Source organism: Coffea arabica, chromosome 1c, assembly GCF_036785885.1.
Source record: "Coffea arabica cultivar ET-39 chromosome 1c, Coffea Arabica ET-39 HiFi, whole genome shotgun sequence".
Lineage (NCBI taxonomy): Eukaryota > Viridiplantae > Streptophyta > Magnoliopsida > Gentianales > Rubiaceae > Coffea > Coffea arabica.
In genome coordinates, this window is record NC_092310.1 from 46684585 (window position 1) to 46703104 (window position 18520).

The 18520-nt window shown below is 34.9% G+C and overlaps 2 protein-coding genes across 3 annotated transcripts; both read left to right on the plus strand.

Moving 5' to 3' along the window:
* Nucleotides 1-411: 411 nt before the first annotated feature.
* LOC140034963 (ABSCISIC ACID-INSENSITIVE 5-like protein 2) lies at nucleotides 412-9362 on the plus strand. 2 transcript variants are annotated; one of them, XM_072073905.1, is made up of 4 exons: nucleotides 412-794; nucleotides 1243-1920; nucleotides 2027-2098; nucleotides 8999-9362. In XM_072073905.1, the coding sequence occupies exons 2-4, from the start codon at nucleotides 1285-1287 to the stop codon at nucleotides 9071-9073; spliced, it is 783 nt and encodes a 260-aa protein (XP_071930006.1). In that variant the 5' UTR covers nucleotides 412-794; nucleotides 1243-1284; the 3' UTR covers nucleotides 9074-9362. The 2 variants fall into 2 exon arrangements, 1 of the variants encoding a protein (XP_071930006.1); XR_011838849.1 differs by having other exon boundaries at nucleotides 414-794; nucleotides 1248-2098.
* A 6806-nt stretch (nucleotides 9363-16168) lies between these two features.
* On the plus strand, nucleotides 16169-18148 carry LOC113724493 (hyoscyamine 6-dioxygenase). Its single transcript, XM_027247409.2, has 4 exons — nucleotides 16169-16500; nucleotides 16603-16853; nucleotides 16993-17299; nucleotides 17710-18148. Exons 1-4 carry the CDS (start codon nucleotides 16306-16308, stop codon nucleotides 17968-17970), a joined length of 1014 nt encoding a protein of 337 aa, XP_027103210.2. The 5' UTR covers nucleotides 16169-16305; the 3' UTR covers nucleotides 17971-18148.
* The last annotated feature ends 372 nt before the right edge of the window (nucleotides 18149-18520 follow it).

The following is an 18520-nucleotide window of genomic DNA, read 5'->3' on the forward strand; positions in this document are numbered from 1 at the left end:
AATATCCCGCCCATTTTTGGACTTTTAAATATATTTCACATTCTAATTTTTCAATAACAATTTTCCCACTATTATGTCAAAATAGAAAGATATTCCCCTTAATAAAAAAATTGTGATTATGGAATGAAATTTAACCAGAACCATATCTATACAAATATTATTTTTCATATTTATGTAATAAGAAATATTAACTTTTTAGACATTATTTGTGTTGGGTGTTATCAAATATTGGATTTCATTAATGATTTTAATAACAAATAAACAAATTGAGGGGAAAAAATGATGTTAGAGGATAAAACGCAAGTTATGTATTAAGGGGATTTGTGTAGTTAACTCTTTGGGTATAAATATATTTTTGACATTATCATTGTACAACGTTAGACTTGACTAACGGTTTAGGGGATAAAATACAAAAATGACTCAGGGGGAGTTTTTGAAGCCCCAGCAGGGAGTTCAGCTAGTAACCACGTCCGGTAGTATCCCGTAGGTTACCAGTTCAAACCTTACTGTGCTAAATTGCTGTGCATCCTTGGGCGGGCTCCGTACAGCCTCAGAAAATGCTGGGATACTCCTGTGTGACCGAAAAAAAAAAAACTTAGGGGGAGTTTTTGTGATTAATCATTTGTCTAGAGAATCTATAAAAATACTAAAAACTAATAAGTACAAGAGAGAATTTTGGTCCATTTCTCACCTCGTACGTGGATCCACATACGGAGGAAAAAAGGCTCTTTTTGCTACTCTCACACACACTCTCTCTGTGAAATTCAGATCAGAAGATCCTCTGCTGCTGCCAGGTAATAATTTCACTGTTAGTCCAATATTTCATAATTTTACTGTTATTCTTTCCTTTTTGCTAATGCTGCTGCAAATTATTGTTCAAGTTTTCTCTCTTTTTTTCTTCCCTTCCTTTTCTTGCATATGTATTTGTTGGTTCGTCTTGTTTTTACTTCCCTTTGATTCTAATTCAAAGAGATTGTGAGAAATGATATTTATTTTCTTGAACTTGGATTTAAAAATCTTTTCCTTCATATGTGATGTCTATGTTCAATAGGAGCATTTGTGTGCAATTTGGGGAGTCTAATTGGAGATTCCAGAGCTGACCTTTTTTCCAATTATATCTATATATGTGTAAAAACTGCAACTTTTTGACATCAATTTTAGGTTTTTATGCTTTGATGTGGAAACGGCCATTTTTTATTTCACTTTGCTTTTTGTCTTGATGATGGAAGTTATGTTGTTCAGAGTAGGTTCTTTGTTGGTTGTTGAGGTTGGAAGTGTTGGTGGATGGGGTTTCAGACAATGGGTTCTCATGGAAGCGGGCAACAATCACACTTACAACCACCATTGGCCAGGCAGAATTCTTGGTTTAGTTTGACACTTGATGAAGTAGAGAATCAATTGGGTAACTTAGGTAAACCACTTGGTAGCATGAACCTTGATGAATTGCTTAAAAATGTGTGCACTGCAGAGGCAAATACAGGGTTGGACATCAGTAATTCCTCGCCAGCAGCTGCTCTTCAGCGACAGGCTAGCCTCACCCTAGCCAGGGCTTTTAGCGGGAAGACAGTTGATGAGGTGTGGAGAGCTATCCAGTTAGGCCAGAAGATGAAGAGCCTTGAGGATATTGATAGTCAGTCAACTCTTGGGGAAACGACTTTGGAGGATTTCTTGGTGAAAGCAGGGCTTTTTGTCGCTGATGCTTCTTTGGCACCTGAAATGGTGTTGGATAGCACGTTGACTGCACAGAATTTTACTCCACAAATTGGTTTGTCACCAACTGTTTCACTTGATGCTCTATCAGACAGCCCTTTGCCTGGAAGGAAGAGGAATTCTGCAGATGTAGAGAAAACAATTGAACGGAGGCTAAGAAGAAAAATCAAGAATAGGGAATCTGCTGCACGGTCGCGAGCAAGAAAACAGGCAAGGCTGCTGCTTTGGTTTGCCATTTTCGGCTAGGTTTTCCATTCAGCCTTTTTTTGGCCCTTTAAGATGGATTGATCCTAGAAGATTTTTTGGTCATTTACAGGCATACCACAATGAGCTGGTGACCAAGGTTTCACGTCTTGAAGAGGAAAATATAAAGCTGAAGAAAGAGAAGGTAAAACCTCTGATCTCTGTTCTTTTGCATCACCTATCTGTTCTTGTCGTACTTCTATCTTGAATTTAGTTGAAAATATTGGAGGCAGTATCTGATCATGAATTGACGTAACTATTGAGAATCTGATTGGAACAATATTGAGAATTATGTAAAAGATGGTGTCTGAACATGACTTGAGATCAGTGTTCAGAATCTGATTGGAGCAATCCTGAAAATTATGTAAAAGAATTGTCCCATAGATTTATATTGGCATTGGGTTTAGGATTAGGTGATGATAGTTGTTCCTTATTACTACTTTTGTCAGGCAATGCCTACTAAGGATGAACCATTTCATTGTTTTTGAGTTAGCAGGGGTGACAGTTGAAATACACTATTTACTTATTTGTGCAAAGTTCTTGCAGTCTAATTTCATTATTAGTTACAAATCTGTGGTCCTGGCTAACACTTCTCTTTTGAGTAGAATCTTGTTTTCTTGAGAAGGTTTTGATTAGAAAGTCTTAGCAAACATTAGAGGGGGAAGGGTGGACTCTTTAATTGTGGGAGGTTTCTTAGTTTCAAGTATAATAGTTGTAGTGGTATACTCTACTGCATGAATGTCAGGGAAATACCTTGTATTCTGCAAATTTCTTACCTAAGCATGTTGAGAATACTTGTGAGTTCATTCTCTGCTAATGCTTATCTTTTCTGACAATAAAGACATGCTGTATGGTCTTTGCAGAGTTTAGAATCTCCTATTCAGGATAGATTTCTAAACTTCATCTTGATAGTGTATTAATCCTTGCTCAATTTAGTTTTTTCAAATGTTCCACGTTGTGTTATACCTCATTCCCAAATAAAGGTATCTTTCTTACCCTTATATTCAGGTGCAGGAATCTTTAGTCTGATGCTATACAGGAAGAAAAAGGACGTGGTGTCATATGTTTCCTGCTGTCCTTAATTCTTAATTTACTAATTTGATTTGCCCCATGTCTTTGTCGCTTTCAACTATTAAAAACTTTTTGCTATAAAACTAACTGATGCTATTTAGTTTATTATTATTCAGGCTGCTTATGTTTTAGATGCAACATTTGCGCTCAAAGATGTTTCTTTATGAAAAAATTCTAGATCTGACCAGGAAAGGCTTTAGTCAGATACAAAGGACAAATTTGTTGACCTTGCTCAAATTAATTTCATGACGCTTGCCTTAGTCGATAGGTCATATTTGCTTGTTGATGTTATTTTAGCCTTGGTTACTTAAGTATGGAATGTTGTCTGACATTGCAACTTTATTCTGTATGACATTCACACGAGTCATTGTGAGAATGGTTAAACATGTCAGTATTGTGATGATATGACTTGACCTGGTCTGTCTGGTTTTATTGCTGTTGTCGTCAAATTTATTATGGCTATTGAGCTGCTGTTGCTACTTTTTTAGCAGTCCTTTATTTCCTGCATCTTTTCTTCTGGAGAAACCTCTATGTAGGGGTTCTGTGGAGTTAGCTTGTTTTGGTGAACTGCATGCATTGGAAGGTAATATCTGTCTGGCACTAGTGCATATTGACAAGTCTCCGGCCCACTTTGTTAATTGTTAAAACAGCTTTAAGGCCCCAACAAATGCTGAACTTTTCATGTATGGCTAACATCAGTAATTAGTGATGCACATGAATGGAATAACTATATTCCCACTGTCACTGTCTACTATCCAGCTAAACCACAGCCAAGGGAATGGGCTTGGCGAGAGGATGTTGAGCTTGACACTAGCTCGACTAATGTGAGATGACTTGGGAGGTGTAGGATAAGTGGGAGCTCAAAGGCAGAAGTGAAGCACCTCAACTTTTAACGTTATTTTACTTATTCCATGAATTGGAGGTTGGGCTTTGTTCCTTCTTTTGGACCTCAAGCTTGCCTAGGCGGGCCAATCTGGTGAAGACATTTAGCAACTTTCTCAAACTCCTGTCAAATCAGACTGCAACCCTTGTAGAAGTCGGCAAATATCTGCTGTCATGACTTGGTGACCAAGTCCACAGGCTGAACAAAGTCTGGAAGATGTTCTTCACCTCTTTACCCTTTGTTAATATAATGGGTGTAGTTCTGAATCAGCCCCATCCTCTTCAAGTGCTCTACTAGCATTCCTAGGAAATGATATCTTGATCTGGTTTCATCCTAGTAGCTCTGAAAAGGACAAGGCACTCCTTTAAGCTTGTTTAGTACCAACAATACAATTACCTTTGCTTTTGGTTTGCATCAGAGCCTTTATACTAAAACTTGTGCACCCCCAATTCAAACAGTAGGAGTAAGCCTGCCATTGACCCTATCTCTTTACTCCATAGGAGCTTACTCCTAGCCTGCGAGTCGCTTACCCCTGCCATTTTTCATCATCCTAATTTTTCATTCTGTTGAGCTTCCAATCTTGGGGTAACTAATTGATGAGACATCTGAGAACCATAAACTTGATGAGAGATAACTTCAACTACAGAGGTCTAATTTCTGTAACTGGTACAACATTGCAATCCATACCTTGGGAAGTTACATCCAATCATGAAGTTGGTTGATCACTCTATTAAAGTCTTCTGGAAAACTTGATACTTATTTTGGATCTCTTTTAAAGCAGTACAACTGCCAAATGTTTGTAACTATTTATCAGCTTGTACATTGCTTTTTAGGTTGGGCCAACAGTGGCCTCCCCAAACTCCATGTGCAACTTGTTGAATGCAAATGTGAGTATATGATTGAGTTATATTGCTTATGTCTTCAATATACAAGCATTACTATGAACTAAATAGGATATCTAACAATTCCAAAGTGTTATGATCACGGAACAACTGAGTATCATATACTTGATACAACCTACTCCCGTATTTTAATTTGTGAAGAGAATTATGGGAGTGGGGGAGAATAAGTGCTCGATTTTCTATAGTTCAGTTAATTCAGACAGAAAGAATTGTTTTTAACTCTTTCATGCTCAGGCCTCAGGTACACATCAGCAGTTTAAGTGCACGATTTTCTATAGTCCAGTTAATTCAGACAGAAAGAATTGTTTTTTAACTTTTTAATGCTCAGACCTCATGTAGACATCAGTAGTTTGGGTCTAAAATTGATTTTGTGCTTCCTTCTGATTGAGACATTTAATGTTTTCCATACATGAAATGTAATATTTTTGAGGACTCCTATACTGGAAATTCTCTGATGCCTCTTTTAGTTCTTAGAATGATCTTCAATCAATGTATCCACTTGCATCCAACAGAATTTCTAGAAAGATAACTGGTTCAAAATGTTTGCTGAATAAAATAGAGAGGCATAGTAGCAAATGACAAGCGCTGGCATTGTCCTGTCAACTTTTTGCCAACCAACGGTTCTAGTTTCTGAAAATGGATGAGTATTTGCAATGTTGCAATTCCAGGCTTCCAGAGGATGGACAAGGAACTAACCTTTTGAAGTGGTGAAATGATTAAATTGCAGCAACACAGAGTTATTGCTGAGTCAGAGACTGAAATTCTTACAGTATGGAAAACATAGAAGATAAAAGTGCACATCTAAGTGACAATGAAAAAAAAAATGACGCAACCTTGAGAAAGCACATGAAGCACATTTAAAAGAAAAAAACACACTTCTTGAATTTTTTTTCCTGTGTTGGCATTTCTTTTCTTTAAGCTATTTTTGCTCTTTTTGTCTTCTCTTGACAATTGACTAGTGAAGTGCATAATTACTTTATGGGGTCAAAAGCATAGTTTAATGGATAATAAGTTGGGTAAACCGTCCATTTTTATCAACTTGATTGATTAAGATCATTAAGAGTTGAATAGGCATTCATTTTGAATTGCTTTAAGTGCTTCGATCTTGAGATTTAGTTATCTGCTTCCACTGTTTTGACTATATCTTTCTTTAATGGTCCCTATGTTGTTTGTTATGGGGTCTTAGTTTGTACTTCTAGTCTTTGATGCTATTATTACCTCTATGCTACTCCATAATATATCATATACACATCAATTGTTATTTATTAATATTTATGTATGTTATCATTGCTTAAGCATATCTCTACATGAAATAATACCATATACAGAAGAATGCATTGGCTTCAATTATGTGTTCGCTTCACTTTGGTTCTTTCCTATTAAGCCCAAGAAAGGCCTTATGGTCTGTGATTTTAAATAGTATCGCGGCGCATGTGTGTAATGAAGTAGCTGTCCCGTTTGGATGGTGAGTTTTTTGGGTGTTTGTATAAGACTTTACTATAGCTTACTATAGAAATTGTAGAAAAACTTTAGTAGATTTGAGGGTTTGGAGAAAAAATTTCTTTTTTTTTTCTTTTTCCCTTTTCCTTTTTCTTTTTCTTTTTCGTTTTCTTTCTTTTTCATTTTCTTTTCCCTTTCTTCTTCTTCCTCCCTTCCTCCCACCACCGGCTGCCGGCAACTGCCACCACCTCACCCCTCTTTTTTTCACCCTCTCTCCTCCTCCCTTCCTTCTCCGTCTCCTTCTCTTCCTCTCCCCCCCCCCCCCAACAAAAACACTCCGCGCGATCAGAGGGGAGCGGGGGAGGGGGAGGGTAAGGGGGGCCGGGGGAAGGGAGAAAGGGAGGAGGAGGGGAAAGAGGAGAGGGAGAGAGGGAGGAGGACAAGAAAGGGAGGAGGAGAGGGGGAAAAAAAGAAAGAAAAAGGGAGATGCTGGCATTGGCGTCGGACGGCGCTGGCCGGTGGCGGAGCTGGTGGTGGGGGAAGAAAAAGAAAGGAAAGAAAGGAAATTTTTTTGTGCATTTTTTGGGTATTTTGAGGTGTATATTTTAAAATCTTTGAGAACTTTTTTGAGTTTCTTGTAGGTAAAGTTGTTAAAAAACTCATAGAAGAAAGACAGGCAAAAAATTCGTGAGCCAAACAGGCATAGAACATCATGATTTCTGGGTGTGATCATGTTGGGTTTTTCCTTGATTGAACAATTCATGAGATGTTTTGCTACATTTTGGACTTTAGCTCATTATGTAATGGTTATTGTTTGAATGTAAAAGAAGGATATATAGCTGGCTATGGAAGTTAATGGAGTTTTAACCAATTTTAGAAGTAAATGGTTACTATATCTGTCTCTAAAGCATTATGATTTTCAGTGGCGAAAGGTTCTGTTGAAGCTAGAGCTTTAAGCTTTCTATCGGATCCTATATTTACTTGAGTTGTGGTAGGAATGTTGCAAGTCTTCAAGTCTTTAGTAATTTAAAGTTGGGAGATGTCATTTGTTCTTTTAGATTATGGATATTCACTTTGAAGGAATATGTTATGAACAGTAATCATTTCATGTAAATTTATTCATGCTCCAACAGGTCAAAGGATTCACCTCTTGGGTTTTGAGGCATGAGTCATGACCGGATGGTATAGGAGCCATGGCCAAGCAAATAATTTGCAAATTTAATGGAGAATAAGAGTATCAGGAAGAAAGGATCTAGACTAGTGGTTTATAATTCAGCTTAAGTGCCTACGTACAATTTGAGATGAAAATTTTGCTTATATTGCTTTCTCTGGAGTTGTATCCACGATGAACTGGGATGAAGTCATGGGTGCTTTTGTCTGTCTCATGCTTTTCTGATCAGAAATTGTGCATATTTTAACTTCAAAATAGATAGATTGATCGTCTGAAATATGAAGGATAATTTTGCACTTAGTGTGAAGAAAGTATGCTTCATATGACCCATCTGCAACTTAGCCAAGTATTAGGAACCGTGGTAGTATTAAAAACGTGACCCAGGAATCCTTTTCAGGTTGACATTCCAAGAGAGGTACTTGACCCATCTGCATATGCTTACCTGAGTATCATGTGTTTGGTCACTGCAGAGGAGTCGTGTTGAACCTGAGCTATAGCTTTTTGAGCTTTGTTTGTTAAGTAGGTCAAGTCAAATTAGAGATAGCCTCAAATTTTAAAACTTGAATTCAGTTCTAGCCTGTTATCTTAGTGTGGCGTTTACTATATACATGAATCCTTTTATTTTTTCCCCACAATTCTTCTCAGGATTTGGAATGAATAAAACGAGGTAATGCCCCAATCACATGTTTGACAAAGCCATGCACTTTACTGCTTCTAGTTTGCTCATGGTTGTATTGGTGTCTGTCACTGTCCAATGACTTTAGAGATACAGGACGTGCTTGAAAATTGATGTGATTAGAGTTCATTGGAACCCTAAACTAAATTTTGCTTGCATTAATTGCCATGTTTACCACATATATCCTCTTCTTGGGTCTAGTCATAGCATTTATTGCGATCAATGAAGTTAATACTGAAGAATGCTGAATCCATCAGCTTATTACTTGACGCAATTTGGTCCTTTGTAAAATAACAATGATAGGATCAAATAAATGACATTGCTAGTGCTCTTATCGTGCACATGGTACTTTGTATCTAAGACAGCCATAATGAAAGATTACCTCTTAAAGGCAGCTCAGGAGAATGGGTTTCTTCTCGTGTATAAATGGAAACTGTTTTCCTTTAATGTTCTTGTCTGTGGAAGGGAGGCAGAAAAGAGGGCCCTGGGGGGGGGGGTTGGTGGTGTGGTTTTGTAAATGCACTTTAGAAGTGCTTGGCTAAAATCAGCACGAGATTTAATACCTTACAGGCCTGGTGAACCTTCACCAGATTGATAACTGCTGTAGATGTGCAAGATTACATCATAAATTCAGGATTGATGGATTAAAAACAAAGAGATGACAAAAAAGGGAAAATGGAAACCATCTAGAATGTCAAGGCTGTAATCTTCTGTGCATATTTTTTTAATAATAGAGCATATAATTTATATCAAATTCTTTTGCAAGTTTGGTGGAACCTTTTCAGTGTCTCTTTTGACAGATCCTTGTTTGTGATTGTTATTTGCATATATTCAAAATGATGTAGTGCAAGCAGTTCTTATTGTGGTGATGTCAGCTCATGCTAAATGTACCTTTTGTGCAGGAATTGGAAAAGATGCTGCCACTAGATTCCTCTTCTGAACCAAGATATCAGCTTCGAAGAACAAGCTCATTTTAATATGTTAAAAAGTTAATTGTAGTTCTCCCTAGCATAGGCGCTTTCTTTGTGGGTTTTCCAGGGAGAGCGTTTAAGAATTGAAAGTTTTTGTTAATATGCTTTGCTTCCCTGCCCATATACTTAGCATGGTTAAGATATATTATGTGTAAATATTAGTATACTCCTAACTGGAACTTTTAAGTGAAACTTTGTTATGATAGGAACCTGTAAGTCTGGTTATTTGAACAAGAATTATGGATTACATGAGAGGATGTTTCCTATATATGGTCACTCAGTGGATTATCTTGTAGTGGCTGCAAAAATTGCTGTGTTTGTGAAAGTTAGGCTTGGATATTGCATTGAATGAGAGGAGGGTAAAGCTGAAACTTAGACCAATGTATGACTGTCTTCTGAAGAAAAATAATCCATTTTCACCCACCTTTAAGCAAAAGTGTTTTTCTTAAAGGTTTACTGGATTTTGAGCTGGTTTTAGAGAGACTCTTTTCTCCTTTGTTCAAGTAATGGCTGTAAATTCATTGGGCATGCGGAGTGCATTCAGCTTCTTTAGCAACAAATTACTGCTTCAGATTAAGCAGAATTATGGTTCAGAAGTGTCCAACGTCTCCAACTCCAGGATGTATTTATAAATAAAAATCAGCTTCTGGGCGCATCCCTGTGGCATATTCACTTCATCTCCAGGAAGCATTTGAAGGAATAGATAAATTTCTTGGCATAAATTTCTATTGTTTTCATCCCCTGAATTTAGTACATCTATGTACGATTATCTGAGATAAAACATAACAGTAATATGGTTTATTATTTCATGCAGGGACCTCAAATTAATAAGCATCTTTTAAACAAGCTAACATAATTTATTCTCCAATGAACCAACACAAGGTTAATAAAAAAAAGTTGGCAGATTTCAAGTCACATCTGCAATTCTTTTAACAGCTGGTTTCATTTCCTTTTTTCCCCTTGAGTGGTTTGGGTTTTTGTGGTAAATGGACTTTACCCTTTTCACCTGTTGAATTTTCTCTTCTTAGTCAGCCTTTCCAGGAATAGAATTGGTGCAGTTTTTAAACCACACAATAATGCTTGGTTTCAACAAGTTATACATTGACAACTAAGTGTGATCTAGTTGGCAAGAACCTTCATCTGTAAATCAAGAGATCACGGCTTCGAATTATTAAAGGATTAGTGGATAATCACTATTTATCCTCCTTAAAGAAAAAGAGGGAAAAAAAAGAGTCTCTGCTTGCTTCTATTAAATTTAAAAATTGCGTCTGGATTGTATCAAAACAGATTCTGAATTACCTATCTAATATCCTTGTCTTGAGTTTACTACTTAGTTTATCTATGTATTAATTTGTCAAAATTTGATTTGTATCTTCATACATGTGGATCTAAGCAAACAAGAATTTGAATCAGTCTTCCAACTTCCTTCAAATTGATAATTCCTCGCAGGTTAAACAATCAAATTTTCTAGAGTCACCATCTACTAATTTGACAAAACAATTACTTTGAATGCTGGCTAACTGAGATTTGGACAATATGCATCAATCAACAGGCATCATAAATCATGTCTTCATTCCTGAAATACACCAGCTCCATGTGTATTCATTGGGTGAAAAATTATGGACCAGTGAACCGAGAGATAAGGTATAATGCTATGTATAGGTTAGTAATATATGATGTGAGTGGGTATGCATAGTACTATATATATATATATATATAGTACTAGTTAGATGATAGACACTACTGTCATCTTGTAAATTACACGCACCTGCTATTGCCTGATGCTTTGTTAAACCTTAATATTACAAAGAACAGATTCCAATATTTTAATTTACAACTAAACACCACCTTTCCCTAGAATTCTATTTTAGACCTACTTTTATTCTACACTAAAGAGAAGGGGTGGATCCAAGGGGGTTAATGGAGAATTCGAAGGGGATTGAACCGTCACTGAGCCAAACGAGTGCTCCCAATATTTTAATTTACAATTAAACATCACTTTTCCCTAAAATTTTATCCTAGACCTACTCCTATGCTACACTAAAGGAAAGGAATGGACCAAGGGAATTAATGAAAAATTCGAAGGGAACTGAACCGCCACTGAACCAAACGAGGCCTCCTTTGCATCCGTTAGTGAAATTTTCAAAAAATTCTGGATAAAAATGCAGGTCAAGGAATTCAGTTTTAAAACCCTCTTGGCAGCGAACTACTCTACTCTACTCCACAGTTGTTGGCTACCCAACATCTCCTCTTCTCCTTTGTGCCTTTCTCCCCAACCCCAACCCCAACCGACTCTTCTCGCCCGTGCTCGATTGTTCGGATGGTGGAGGCGGGGTCTTTACTCCAAGTCCACTTGGATTCGATTCCAGTCCGCAACCCAATTGTTTACGTCGTAGGTATCGGTCAGGCCCGCTCTAACCTATGTTTTCAGAACCGGACCGGATATCGACTCGGCCGAGGTCAGGGGTCAGGGGTCAATGGGTTCGACCGGGGGTCGATAGGGGTCGAACCGGATGACGTCATAAATAAAAATTATTTAAAAATTAAATTATTGTATATAAAATATCCAATAACATATTGATATTAATAAAGGTATATTCATATATATTTGATGTTTCAAATATATTTAACAAGAAAATACAAAGAAATTAGAACAATCAAGTAACAATTTATATTATTTAATAAACATTAACAAGATTAGAATTAAAATTATGGATTTAATTGAAAAATAACATCAAATTTTAGGACAATATTTATAAAGTATGAAATATTTGAGGTATATTAATAAGTTTTCACAATTTAGGGGGCCAAAATATAATATTAAAAAAGTTTGAACTTTTTTTGCAAAAGTTCCTGTTGGACCGGTTTTTCCGGTTCTGTACCGGTCAAACCCGGTCAAACCCGAGTTTTGACCGGAATTGACCGGATTTTGAATTTCTCGGTTTTGATGATCAACTCGGACCGGACACACCACTGGTTTTCGATTCAACCGGTCGGACCGGCCGGTCCGGTCCGAGTTTGAAAACACAGGCTCTAACTGGGCATTGTGAAATTAGTCGGGTAGTCCCGGATACCCACAGTGTCGAAAAAAAAAATCAACTCTTCTCCCTCTCTCTCTCTTAAAGCCTCGGTACTAAGAGTGCTACCCGGTTGCTCCAAAAAAAAAAATAAATAAAAGAATGCTACCCGGTTACAATACTGAAGTGGACCATAGATCATCGTTGACCAATGACCTCCTCGATTAGAACTCAGAAACCTATCATGTATTCATGCCAAATTCGCGGGAGATACTAATATACTAATTGGTTCCATCATCTAAAAAATTTAGGGGTCCAGCGATGGCAGTTCAAGTCCACCACCTGCAGCAACAACAACTATGGCAAAACTGAAGATGTAAATTTTGCTTTTATAAACAAAACACCAAAGCATTTGCAGGTAAGAGAAAAAGGCACATTGGGTATTTCAGCCACCATTTTTTTTTTAATATGGAACCAGTCTTTCCTACGACATCTCTCTCCTATACCGGCGGCAATTGCTCCAAGTAGCCTTTACTCCATTTCTCCTAACCATTGCATCCTCTTTTATAGCAAAAGATGCAAATAAAAACTGGGTGTTTCAAATAAAATATCATTCAGTTTGTTGGAGGCCGCTTATAGATGGGCTGAATTATTAGGAAAATTTTGGAGTTGGGATGGTTGGTACTTACATGGTGGGTGGCAGAGAAGGAGTCCACCAGTGGCTGAAGAATGAGGATGATGATGTGATGGGCTTTGCAGGGAGAGCGAACAAGATTGGGATAAGTGTAATTCGACTGGTTTGACCGGTAGCCTATTTCCCTTCAACAGGAATGAATGGTAGGATTGTCAATAGGATCGTGTCAGTCAGTTCGAATTCGATCCATTGGATCTGACGACTCTTAGGGGGCGTTTGGTAAAAGGGTATCGAAACGAAGAAATGGAATAAATTTCATAATTGATGTTTGGTTCACTGGAATGGGAATTGAAATCTTGGAATGATTTCTAAAAATTTAGCATCCCTCCATTCCTTAGTAAAAGGGTGGGTTTGTCCAAAACCTAAGTGTGATTCTAAAATCTTTACCGATTACATAATATTTAGTATAATTAATATTTATATATATTATATAAATTAGATATATTATAATATATACATAATTATAATATTAGTATATTATATAAATATATATTATAATTATTTAGTTAAATATAATTATATTTATATAATATATATTATAAATTTATTGATATTATATAATAATATATCTATAATATATGTATATTTATAAATGCATATTATATGTGCATATAATTATAATATAAACATGTATATAATATTAATAAATTATATAATGATAATTATATTTATATTTATTATTTTAAATATAATTATATATAATAATTACTATATCTAATATTAATATGCATTATATTTATATAAAATATTAGTACAATTAATATTTATATATTATATATTTATAATTATATATTTATATTATAACATTTGTATAATTATAATTAATTATATATATAATATTTAATTTAATTAGTTACAAACTAATAATAATGATATTATTATATTATATAATTATATATTATAATTATTTAGTTAAATATAATTATACTTATATAATATATATTATAAGTTTATTAATATTATATAATATTATATTTATAATATATATGTATATTTATAAATGTATATTATATGTGCATATAATTATAATATATACATGTATGAAATATTAATATGTTATATAATTATAATAATTATTATTATTTTAAATATAATAATATATAATAATAACTATATTTAATATGTAATATATATATTATATTTATATAAAATATTAGTATAATTAACATTTGTATATATTATATAATTATATTTATATTATAAAATTTGTATATTTATATTTAATTATATATATAATATTTAATTTAATTAGTTACAAACTTATAATAATAATATTATTAGTTATATGTATTATATAATGTATATTAATTTATGTAATATAATTAATATGATCAATTATACTAATAATTATACATGTTTACTAATAGAAATTATTAATTAGTTAGACTAAATTTACCAATACATTTATACTAATTTATTTAATTAGTGAAAATTTCTTATATCTCATTTACAAAGAGCAAATAAGTATCATTTACGATGTGGTTTATAATATATTTATTATATTTCATTTCGAAAGAGTCGACGAACCAAACATCAACTATAGTAATGATACACATTCCAGGTACTTGAATCAAATAAATATATTGGAATGAATGACCTCATTCCAAACCCAAGATATCCAATTTCGAATCCGATTCCAATTTTGATATGCGAACCAAACGCCACCTTAATTGTCAGTGAAATGAGCTGAGTCCGAGCCTAAAAATTAAATTTGAATTAAATATGAGCCGAATTTGAATTTTATTAAGGCCTGATTGACAGGCCTAGTGAACGGTCGGTCAGCATTTGTCCGTAACTTAGCATCAAATTACGGGCCGTCATGTTGTTATTTTCCGCATATCATGTGAGTGTTACAATTCACAATGGAAGTTTGATTGGGATTCCAAAAAATAGGTTACTTTTCAAGCATCAGATTTCTTTTTTATTTTTAACCCCTTTCTTCGGATTTTGCATTTTCTTCCACAAGCGTTTATTTTAGTCGTTAATTAGTTGTTATCTAGTAGCTGTTGGTCTTACTTGGCATGTAGGATAAACATGAGACAATCTAATATAAATAATAATTGAAGGTCTAATAAACAAATTGCCATAGGCATAAAAGAAAGTTTTATTTTGTAACTTTGACCTTTTGCAGCTTTGATGTCATGGGATTAACAAAAACACATAATTCAATCTTTGATCTACCATTTCCAACGTATTAAAGGAAGATAGACATAGACAAACGTATAAATTAGAAAATAAATGGATTATACATTGCATCATCCATCCATATATTTTAGAAAAAGACAGCCTAACAACTCGGATTAAACAATTTTATCAAGACTATGGTAAACCATCTATCCCATTTGTTTTGCCTTATTTATAGCTAATCATCTACCTGGAGCCATGTTCGAAGTCAACGAAGCTGTGAAACATAAACAAAACTATTGTGCAATATATGAATTTTTATAAAAGAAACCTATGGTGCAATAGATGAATTATTTACAGAAACAGAAGAGATTAATTAACAGATGGAAAAGATTCATAGGGTTGAAAATTTTTGCATGTTTCAAGTGCAACACAGGGATTAGTGGTTTATCTATGTTTTTCCATCGAATTAAACTTTCACACAAAAAAAAAAAAAAAAAAATTCCACCGTAATAAAGATGTAACACAAGTTTCTTCCGATAAAATCTTTAAGAAACCTATAGTTTTCAAGTTGAGATAGATATGGAATGATTTACATTCTCGAACTCTGATGGGAGATGGATATCTATCTATTCACAAGGCATATGAAGCCAAAAAAATAATAATGTTTGTACAACATTCTTATTAGTAAAAATAGGATTAATTATGGATTAAGAGAATACAGTTGTCATTGCTTAGTTGAAACTCAAATGTCAATGACATAATAGTACTAATTAAATTAATAGAGATTGGATTAAATTAATACGTGCATGTTCCTGACATAACTATATATTGTGTGGGAGTAGTATACTTGGAGAAAACAAGATGATTAAGAAATTGCCAAAAGAAAAAAAAAATTTAAAGTTATGATCGAACACATCTTCTTCATAATAAGAACAAAGGACAAATTGAGTATAATCCAAATTATGATTAGAGCTTTTTGCTGCTTTAATTGTATATTTTTCCCTGTGAAAAGAATTATTACTTTCCTGAGACCGACTAAGAAATTATAGATGACAGTATCACAACTAGTGTTAATACTCGCAAGGAAAGATAGAGAAGAGATATATTTGTCACTGAAGTTTATGCGCTGTCCTATTTCTAAAAATTATGCAACAAATAATCAAATGTATCTTTTTAGTATGTAAGAAATCTACATATTTTATGATGTTACCTGTCTCACACGACATGAATGATAGTTGAAATTCAATCCATTGAATCTCATGTGAATCTTATTGTTGGCTGCCTCATAGGTGGATAAAAGCCAAATTTCTCTGGCTATATAGGAAGGTCTTCATCCTTGGCATGCACCAACAAACATACCTCCCATAATTGTTGTTGCAGAGAAGCGAGCGACAACAAAAATGGCATCCCTGGTTTCAAGCTGGTCTTCCAGTCTGCAAACTTTGCCAGCAAATTATGTTGTGCCTGTGGACCAAAGGCCAGGAAAGCTTGCTCCAATAAGCATGGACATACCAGTGATTGATCTTGGTGATGCAGATCGAGGTGCTGTGGTTCAGAAAATCATAAAAGCTAGTCAAGAATTTGGATTATTCCAGGTCTGGTATTACATTTGAGTTTAAACATCTATGTATTAGCAAAATGTTGTTCGCAAAAGTCAGACTTCATTGCGTTTGCCTATGATGAATATACTGGAACAGGTGATCAACCATGGAGTGCCAGAAAAGTTGATGATTGATGCAAAGAGTGTGGGGCAAGAATTCTTTTCAATAGCTGCTGAGGGTAAAGAGATGTTGATTGCTGATGATACACAACATGGATGGGAACTTTACACCAGTTCTGGAAAATACAGCACCCAAGATTTTGCGTTCTGGAAAGACACTTTGCAGCATCCATGCCATCCTCTTGAGAGTTGCGTCAAATCTTGGCCCGATAAGCCAGCAAGATACCGGTATGTATGTAACATCATGGCTTCCCGTAGTTCATCTGATTCTTGAGTTTTTGCAAAATCAAATTTGGAATTTTTAATTTTTAGAGTTATTTTCTCGTAGCCAACAGGGCTCAATTATAAGTAACTTTTTATTTTGCAGAGAGGTTATAGGACCATATACGGTTGAAGTGAGAGAACTAGGCAAGAGAGTTTTGGAGCTGATCTATGAAGGATTAGGATTTACTGAGAAAAACTTCGATAGTTATGACTTGGTCCTGATGATCCATAATTATCCAGCATGCCCTGATCCTGGTTCTGCTTTGGGATCGGGTGGACACTATGATGGAAACATCATAACTTTACTTCAGCAAGATGTTTATGGGCTACAACTATTTAAGGATGGCCAGTGGCATGGGGTTGAGCCTCTTCCCAATGCATTCGTGATAAACATATCTTTTGCCCTTGAGGTAATGCCTCCGTCGTTACTGCAAAAGAATATATATATATATATATATATATATATATATATATATATATATATATATATATATATATATATATATATATTGCTTTCTTGCCTTTTTCTATAACTAATTGTGGCCCTTTATTAGAACTATTCCATAGTTTGACTTTAACATCTGAAAATGCCAGCTCAAGTACTAATTATTTACTTTGAAAATTATTTTTCCTAATACCTTAGCATGTGACAAATCCAAAGGGTTGAATGAACAAAGATATATTCAAGATGCCTGTTTGAAACCCCTCTGTGAAATTTCATGAAAGTGGGATGCTTTAAGTTACAATTTTCATCTGACAGTGGAACAAATAGTACCTATGAAAATTTGGACTTTGTTTTGGTTCATTTTTTTTGTTGCAGGTAATCAGCAACGGGAAGCTAAAAAGTGCTCTGCACCGAGTTGTTACAAATTCAGATTGTTCTAGGACATCATTTGCCAGCTTTATTAATGTTCTTTTCAATAGGATCATTGAACCTGCAAAGTCAGTTGTTAGTCCGAGCAATCCACCAGTATTCAGAGGGTTCCTATTCGAAGAGTTTATGGAGGTTCTTATAAGCAAGAATTCTGACATGGATGCCACGTTTGACTATTTCAAAATCAAGGGCCAAGCTGCCGAATAATGTTGTCTTTGGACAATATCCTTCCGCTTCTTGGAATGGCAAACTACCTGAAGCTATTATTTCAGCAGAAATTTATCTGCTTGTACAAGTTGTCTACCATACAATGCATTTTGGATCTCGTTAGCATAGTATTTTGTGAATTATAAAACTATGAATTTGTGAGAAAATTGTTTGACTAGCTCGGATCGAATGCATCCCTAAATCAGTAACCAAAACGGACTTGGACTATTCAATGACTCAAACTCAAGGAAACCAAACTATTTAGCAACTATCAAATAATAATAAGAACTTGATTCAAAACTCTCCTTTTATGACGTCGAGATACCAAGTTCAAATCCTTTGATTTGCATTTTAAAAAATTCAGGTTTTTCTCGAAATTTCATCCGCGGGTGCATAGGTATTCGTCTAGTTTGGTGGTAGTTCAGTCTCTTTCGAATTCTCCTTTGAACCCATTTGGATCTCTCTTTCTCCTTAAGTGTTGAATAGAATCTATCGTATTCGGGAAAAAAAAAAGATACCAATGTAAGTTGGCTTTTGGCAGGGGGATAAT